The 9,172-nt window shown below is 36.4% G+C and overlaps 1 protein-coding gene across 1 annotated transcript in view; it reads right to left on the bottom strand.

Moving 5' to 3' along the window:
• The window catches only part of DNAH5 (dynein axonemal heavy chain 5), a 258,228-nt gene that overhangs the window by 67,843 nt on the left and 181,213 nt on the right, over window positions 1–9,172 (bottom strand). Inside the window, exons 54-55 of the mRNA XM_028492810.2 lie at window positions 8,806–8,959; window positions 8,015–8,282 (exon numbers count right to left, since the gene is read on the bottom strand). Coding sequence (XP_028348611.1) covers window positions 8,015–8,282; window positions 8,806–8,959 — 422 coding nt within the window. The remainder of the gene's footprint in view (window positions 1–8,014; window positions 8,283–8,805; window positions 8,960–9,172) is intronic.

Consider the following 9,172-nt stretch of genomic DNA (forward strand, 5'->3'; position numbering starts at 1 on the left):
TCCTGACATAAAAAGTAAAGCTTCATGAGACACCAACAGACACAAAGCCTTGAGATGCAGCAGCCCTCTTGTGCTTATAAGAACAAGAGGTACACCCTAAGGATGACAGCAAGATAGGAGTAAGGTCCCCACTGGCTTTGTTCTAGGCTGCACATCTGTGCGCTTTCTTGGTAGCAGGAAAACGCAAAAAAAAATTAAAAACCAACTTGTTTATGCCACTGCTGCTCTGGTTTTCTCTTACAGCCAAACAGATTCTTAACTGCTACATTCAGAAGGCAAGCATATCTAATCATGGCAGATCCTAAATCACAAAACTTTATTAATTAATCCTTAGGATATCCTTAAGTGATGGATATCACTATGTATATTTTATAGACAAGGAAAATGAAGCTTAGAGAAGTTTGCCTGTAGGTAGGAGAATTGGAATTCAAAGCCCAAGATGATGAATTCCAATGCCTACAGCACCTTGATTTAGAAATTAAAATACAACAAAACTACATAGAGTTTTTAGACTGTTAACAAACATTTTTTCATTGAAGCCTGAAGTTCAAAAATATCTTCTGATTAATGTGCTTCATAAACAAAATATGCTAGTTTTTCTGGAAAACAGTGGGAACTACGTGGTTGGTATTACTTTCTGAGTGGTTATTGTGTGCAGTTGCCTCATTTCTCTTTATGATACACCATTAGTTGTGAGTAGTTGCAAAAGCAGTGGTGACTAACTCCTAAGGCCAAAATTGTGTATAGTATAAATCAAGTAATAATTTTCAAAGAGGGCCAGTTTATTTACATAACTAAAATGGCCTTCTTTGAAAAGAAATAGTTGCCATATATATGCTATTGATTTTGTTGAAACTTTAGTTACAAATAAGGATGGCCTATTTTAATAATAATGTGCTGATTTTAAAGAGTCTAGTAGAACTTTATTAATTATCTTTACCTTGGAGAAATCTAAATGAACTTAATTGATTTAGTAGTGACTTTGGAATCACAGTGTTTCATTAAGAAATACAATATCACCAGAATAAAGATACTAGAGATACTTAGAAGCAATTCAAAACAACTCCATATAAAGATAAAAACAAAGATTTGCCAAAACGGAGGTTACTAAATGGTGGGAAGGACAAGAATTTTACGAAATAAAATAAAGCGTATATTTCTTTAAATGTTTCATCTAGAGATTCAGTCCATTTAAATTCATACATATAAAAATCTCACATTTTTTCGGAAGCAGTATAATTACTACAAAATCTAGTATTTATGATATGTGTGGGATAAAGAGGAGGACACTTGGTTTTTTCTGACTATCTTTAAATTAGAAAAATGCTCTAAACAATAAGAATAAACTACCCCAAATTAAGAAAATAGTACCATTTACAAGAGCATCAAAAAATAAAATAAAATACTTAGACATAAAGTCAACCAATGGTGTGAAAGACTTGTACTGAAAACTATAAAACACTAATAAAAAAATTACAGTAGATATAAATATATAGAAAGACATCATATGTTCACAGGTTGGAAGAATTAATATTGTTAAAATGTCTATACTACCCAAAGTAATTTACAGATTTAATACAATCCTTATCAAAATTCCAAAGGCATTTTATACAGAAATAGACAATAAAAATACTAAAATTCATATGGAACCACAGAAGACTCCCAATTTTGAGCAAGGACAAATCAGAATCACATCCTGATTTCAAAATATATAACAAACCTACAAAAATTAAAACAGCATGGTACTAGCATAAACACAGACATGTAGACCAATGGAAAAGAATAGAGAGCCCAGAAATAAACCCACACATGTACAGTCATATGACCTTCAACAAGGGTGCCAAGAATACACAATGGTGAAAAGATAGCCTCTTCAGTAAATGGTGAAAACTGGATATCCATATGCAAGAGAATGAAATTGGACCCTTATCCTATATCATACACAAAAATCAACTCACTCAAAATGGATTAAACACTTAAACATAAGACCTGAGCCATAAAAGTCTTAGAAGAAAATGTAGAGGAAAAGCTTCTTAACATTGGTCTTGGTAATGATTTTTTGGATGTGACACCTAAGGATGTGATACCTAAAAATAGATGAGTGGGATTACAAACTAAAAAGCTTATGTACAGCAAAGGAAACAATCAATAAGTGAACAGGCAACTTATGCAATGGGAGACAATATTTGCAAACCTAATAAAGGGTTAAATATAGATATTTTTTATATATATTTATATTTTTAATATATATTTTTTATATTTTTATTTTTATATATATATATGGAACTCCTACATATATCCAGAGAAAACCATAATTTGAAAAGACACATACACCTCAATGTTCACTGCAGCAATATTTACAATAACCAAGATATGGAAGCAACCTAAATGTCCATTGGCAGATGAATGGATAAAGAAGATGTGGTAATATATACAATGGAATACTACTCAGCCATAAAAAAGAATGAAATAATGCTATTTGCAGCAACATGAATGGACCTAGGTATTATCATACTAAGTGAAGTAAGTCAGACAGAGAAAGACAAATATATGATATCACTTATATGTGGAATCTAAAAAAAAAAGATACAAATGAACTTATTTACAAAACAGAAACAGACTCATAAACATAGAAAACAAACTTATGGTTACTAAAGGGGAAAGGTGGGGGGGGAGGGAAAAATTAGGAATTTGGGAGTAACATATACACACTGCTATATATAAAATAGATAAACAACAAGGACCTACTATATGGCACAGGGAACTATACCCAATATTTTGTAATAACCTATATGGGAAAAGAATTTGAAAAAGAATATATACATATATATATATATATATATATGAATCACTTTGTTGTGCACCTGAAACCAGCACAATATTGTAAATCAACTCTACTTCAGTAAAAAATAAAAATAATAAAAAAAAAAGAAAACCACAATGAGATATCACCTCATACCTGTTAGGATGTCTATTATCAGGAAAAAAAAAAAAGTTAACAAGTGTTGGCCAGGATGTAGAGAAATGAGAACCCTTGTACACTACTAGTGGAGATGTAAATTGGTACAGCCACTATGAAAAACAGTAAGAGGTTTCTCAAAAAGTCAAAAATAGAACTATCATATGATCCAGCAATCCCACTTCTGGGTATATATCCAAAGAAATTGAAATCAAGATCCTGAAGAGATATCTGCACTTCCATGTTCACTGCAGCATTATTCACAATAAACAAGACATGGAAACAGCTCAAGTGTCCATCCACAGATGAATGGATAAAGAAAATGCAGTATTTACATACAATGGAATATTATTCAGCCTTAAAAAAAGAAGGAAATTCTGCCATTTGCAAAAACATGGATGAACCTGGAGGGCATTATGCTAAGTGATATAAGCCAGACAACAAGAACAAACAATACATGATGTCACTCACATGAGGAATCTAAAATAATCAAATCATAGAAGCAGAGAATAGACTGGTGGTTGCCAAGGACTAGGAGGAGGAAACGGGGAGGTATTAGTCAAAAGAGACAAAGTTTCAGTTATACATATGAATAAGTCCTATAGACCTTCTGTATGCCACAGTGCCTATGGCTACCCATACTGTATTGTATAGTCAAAAAGTTTTGCTAAGAGGGTAGATCTTATGTTAAGTGTTCTTATCACAAAACAATCATTATCATCTTCATCATTCAAGTGAGGAGGAATCTTTTGGAGGTAATAATGGATATGTTTATGGCATAGGTTATAGTTTCACAGGTGTATACTTATGTCCAAACTTGTCAAGTTGTATATATTAAATATGCACAGATCTTTTTATGTCATCCATACCTCAATAAAGTGGTTTAAAAAAATTAAAGTATATCTTAAGGAATAAATAAATTAGAAAAACACACAATTTAATACTTTTATAGAAAATATTTATTATAATATAAATGAAATATGCTAAAAATGATATATTTTCTCATTAATGTGACTGGAGATAATAACTTAATTCAGAATCAGGATCATAAAAGCAATTTAAATGGTTTTTCTAGAAACGTTCCTGCTAATTTTCTAAAAAGAATATATAACACTTAAATCCCTAAATGTATTGAAGTACTTCCAATACCTACAGATAGTATTCTTTCAAAATAACATAAGGCAGGTTGCTATTAAGTGTAGATGCTGGTTTTCCCAACAAGATTTTATATTTATAAAAGAAAGGAGGTATGTCTCATGTCTTATAATTATTTTATCCACCACTGTGACTATCACACTACTATATATTCATGTAGTATACTGGCTCTAAATATTTACTAGTCTAGATTGGAGGCATAGTCACAAAAGCTCACTGGTTATCAAAAGGTTTGAAAAGATTGAAATGCCTAGGTGCATTATATAAAGTTTAAGTGCTAAAGATATAGGAGGTTCAAGAAAAGGGGGAAAAAATATTCCTAAGCCAACAAAGGAAGAGTGAAGGATCTGATGGGTCTTGATTAAGCTTTGGAACTTAGATAAACAAAGATGAGAGAGAAGATTCTTGATAAGGGGGACTATGTGTGGAAGAATAAAGATGATTAAAGGATGCTCAGAAATGAAACAAAAGATGTACATCTGAAGAAAAACAAGAGAAGGTTTGTGTTGGATTAGAGAAGACTGCAAGTAAGTTAGGGCCATATTATTGAAGGATGATGAATTTTGACAGTCTGATCCATTGGTTGAACACTGGAGGTGTTGAATACTGGTAGCTGCTGAAATTGTGAACAAAGATATGTAGTCCATGAGCCCATGGAGTTTTAGTTTAGCAGGACAGATAAGCATTAATCAAATCATACAACTAAGTACTTAAATTGCAAACCGTGGTTAGTCCCAGGAAGCAAAAGCACAGAGTGCTGTGAAATATATAACAGGGGAACTGGCTTTGGGGGTGTTGGGAGGGGGTGGGAACAGGGGAAGTTTTCCCTGAGGAAGTGACATTTAGCTGAGCCAGGAGTATCCAGACAGAGGGAGGAGGGCTCAGGGAGAATGGGAGGAGGAGGGCATTGCATGGGAAGGAAAAGGCCATATTCAAGAATCAAGGAGAACAGATCAGGAGGAAAAAGTGACCTCAGGTGAGGCTGAAGAGGTAGATGGGGGCAGCTCTTCTCAGCCTTGAAGGCCAAGCTAGAGACTGCTTTTTCCTAAGAGCGGTGGAAGGTTTTAAATAGAAAGCAACGTGACTGGGTTTATGTTTTTCTCACTGTTCTGTAGGCAGCGTGAGCTGGATGAGAGACAGGTGAAAGAAGATGAGTGATCATTAGAAAGCTCTTTGAGTTTTCCAGGTGAGTTACAATGATAGCTTGGCCTAGGATGCCAGTGAAAGGAAAAGAGTTGGATAGATGCCACCAATATTTAGGAGACAAAATTGACATGACTTAGTGATGGAGCAGACTTGAGAGTTGAAGAAAAGAAAGGTGTTAAAGACAAACAGGTTTCTGTTGCCAAGTTTCATGGACGATCGTGGGACTTCCTGGGAGAGAGTGACCAGAGCTGAACCAGTTCAGTTTTAGACATTTTGAGTTTAAGGAGCCTATGAAACATCTACAAGAACGTATCAAGCAGGCAGTTGAGTGCACAGATTTCAAGCCAGAGGACAGACGAGACCAGAGATAAAAATTGATGGGGCTAAAGCAGAAACTAAAATACCACTGTAAAGAAATTATACTCCAATAAAGATGTTTAAAAAAAAATTTGATGGGGCATATTACACAGGAGCCTGTGGATGAGCTTGCCAGGGAAGAGGATCTGGAGCAAAGAAATGAGTCTGCCTTGCCCTCCAATATGCCTGGCTCCATAAATGGCATAGGAAGCTCAATAATTATGTTCTGAATAAACGAAAAAATAGATGCATGCATGAATTTCAGGACACTTGCTAGGAACTGATGACACAGAAATGAAAGTTCCCCTGCCCTCCACATAATCTTGGCTTGGGTTGATGCAATGAGATTTAAAAGAATGGGGAAGGTTTTCCCTGGTGGCGCAGTGGTTGAGAGTCCGCCTGCCGATGCAGGGGAACCGGGTTCGTGCCCCGGTCCGGGAAGATCCCACGTGCCGCGGAGCGGCTAGTCCCGTGAGCCATGGCCGCTGAGCCTGCGCGTCCGGAGCCTGTGCTCCGCAGCGGGAGAGGCCACAGCAGTGAGAGGCCCGCGCACCGCAAAAAAGGAAAAAAAAAAAAAAAAAAGAATGGGCTAGATTTGTGAGAAATCAACAAAGGAACAACTTTTTATCTTGTAATAGAAGGGACAATTGAAATAAAGACTTGCCAGGAAGGGCTCCGTTATTTAAATTAAGTCATCCTAATTATAGTATATTACAGTGTTTGTCACCTGAAATTATTTTTATTATTAATAATAATACCTTACATGATATTCTACAAACCACTTGTGTACTAATTATCACAGTTCATAGTAAACTTAAAATAGCTCTTAACTACTGTGGTTTTGTGCTCTGCATTTATATCCTACTTCAAGGAATTTTAAAAGTTTTACCCTTAGTTGTATTCATATTTTAACAGGACTTAAAATTTTAAATCACGGGTGTTTTCTCAAATCTTATAAGAGACCACACTGTATATTTGTACTTCAAATATATTAAAATATTTTGTGTTTAAAAGCCACAGATCAGGGCTTCCCTGGTGGCGCAGTGGTTGAGAATCTGCCTGCCAATGCAGGGGACACGGGTTCGTGCCCTGGTCCGGGAAGATCCCATATGCCGCGGAGCGGCTGGGCCCGTGAGCCATGGCCGCTGAGCCTGCGCGTCTGGAGCCTGTGCTCCACAACGGGAGAGGCCACAACAGTGAGAGGCCCGCATACGGAAAAAAAAAAAAAAAAAAAAAAAAAAAGCCACAGATCAGAAAAACCATTATTATCAAGAGTAGTGTGCTGAGAATATATATATACTATATATATGTGTGTATATATATACACACACTGGCTATAGCTATTGGCTTCTTGCACCTCTGATAATTACTTCAGCTCCACTGTCCCCAGTTCTCCATCTATAAAGGGCAGAAGACGGTTAATCAGCCGTTCTCCAACTGGGTACCACATAGCTGGAGAGGCAGATGCAGGAGTAGCAGCTGGCAGCACCGTGAAAGGGTGAGGCTTCAGAGTCCTTCCTCTCCTCTACTCTTCACTGTTTTATCTATTAGGGCTACCTGTCATGTTTTCCTGGAAAACAAGACTCCTCTTAATTATCATTACGACACAAAAATCAGACAAAAAGTTTGAAAACTACTGCCCTGAATCAGGGTTCTTCTGAAGTTCTGCTACAGTAGGTCAGAGGTGAGACCTAACTATCTCTATCTTTTACAACAGCCACAGATAATTTCTCACCAAAAGCTGAAAAAAACCATAAACTTAAGGGATGATCTCTAACATCTACTACACAACTTTTGTGTTCAATTTCATGTATAGAATAAGAGAAGCATTCGTGCTCCATAGGATGGAAGATTAGACAGAAGCAGCAAGGGCTCCAGTCATAAAAGTCTCTGTTTAACATCTTTTTTCAGGCACAGAAGCCATCAGAGGATGGCTGATAACATTTTCCTCTTTGATTTCCAGCACTGCAGCCGCAAGAAGGAACCATCCAAGAGGTACTCGGCTTAAACTACTCTGAGGTTGGCCAACCCACTTAAAAAAGAACACAAATGAGATTAAAACCTCAGAGTCCTCCTGTGACGTCCTAGAACCTGCCTGGGGACCGAGACAAAGCTTTCAACCACAATGAAAACACTAGAATCACTGTAAATTAACCCAAGGGGGCACAGACTGAAGATCTCATTCGCTGATAATCACGCTCTGGGAAAAAAATCGCTGCCAAAGGAGAAAGCGCACAGTCTTGCAAAAATCCTCAAACCTTGGACAAAGTGACTTTTGGCTCCAATCCAGTAGAGAGACAGCAAAGAGCACAGAATATAAATACACACACACACACACACACACACACACACGCAGTAAACCAGGAACTCTGATATAAAAATTTCCACCACACTAACCAGCAACTAAGGCATCCTTAGGCCATCGGCTGAACCAGTCAATAGTGCATCCTGAAATAAGGGCAGGAAACTTCAAAGCTCGATTTCGAAATCTCTCCCCCACTGGCGAAAAGCAGAGCACGATGTGAAGGTTCTGTCGGACCCGGCTCATGAAGTAATCATACAGGTTCTCACTCGTAGGAGGGCGCCTGGGGTACTCTATTTTCATGACTGATATGAGATCACTATTAATTTCATCAATTTCTTCACAAGCAAATAGGTTGGAGACCTTCGAGAAAAGTGCAGACATTCAAATTCAATACAGGCATATGAAAACAGATCAAAATATACAGCTCAATATGTATAATCTCTTTCCTTCATTTGTGTCCTTAAACTCACCTTTCATGTATAGAATAAGAGAAGCATTAATGTTCCATAGGATGGAAGATTAGACAGAATTTTAAACCGTGTTTTAAAATACACAAATGATTCTATTACTAGCTGGAAAGTCATAGCCCGTTAAGGGGGTAAATGGACATATCAAAAATCCAACCAGCTTTCCTTGCAACCTTCTTCTTCCATTTTTCCATTTTTCACTTGGAGCTTTCAGTAACGTTTTCAATGCATAGCTCCACATTTTGATTGGGAGTTTTATTCTTCAAAAACCCAACAGAAAAACCCATTCTTCATACTGATCACCTAATCCCAATAATAGCACTTATTCAGTACTTTAACGGAAGGAAATACAGAGAGCTCTAACATTGGAGGGAATCTGAAGAGGCAAAACACATCAAGAATAAATGAGCTCCTACCTCACCCGATGATAAAACATTATTCATATATTCCAAAAACGACTCATCTTTAATCTCATTGTCCGTGAAAATAAAAGTGATTCCTTTGCCTTGCTGACCAGCTGTTCTATACAAAATCTTCAGGTCTTCCATCAGATTTGATGTGTTGTAGGATCTAAAGAAATATTGTCATCGTGTCATCAGCTAAAATATGTTAATGGGAAGGAAAGACCCTTATAACAATGCTTTATGCCATTTGGTTAAACAAAAAATGCTGATTTGTGCCATCAGATAGGTATTTTATTGCATGTAAATGTTACTTGTTCATTATATTTACTTGAAAAAATTAAAATAATTTTTGAAACTCCACATTTTATTTTTATTTTTT

Source organism: Physeter macrocephalus, chromosome 8, assembly GCF_002837175.3.
Source record: "Physeter macrocephalus isolate SW-GA chromosome 8, ASM283717v5, whole genome shotgun sequence".
NCBI classification, from domain to species: domain Eukaryota; kingdom Metazoa; phylum Chordata; class Mammalia; order Artiodactyla; family Physeteridae; genus Physeter; species Physeter macrocephalus.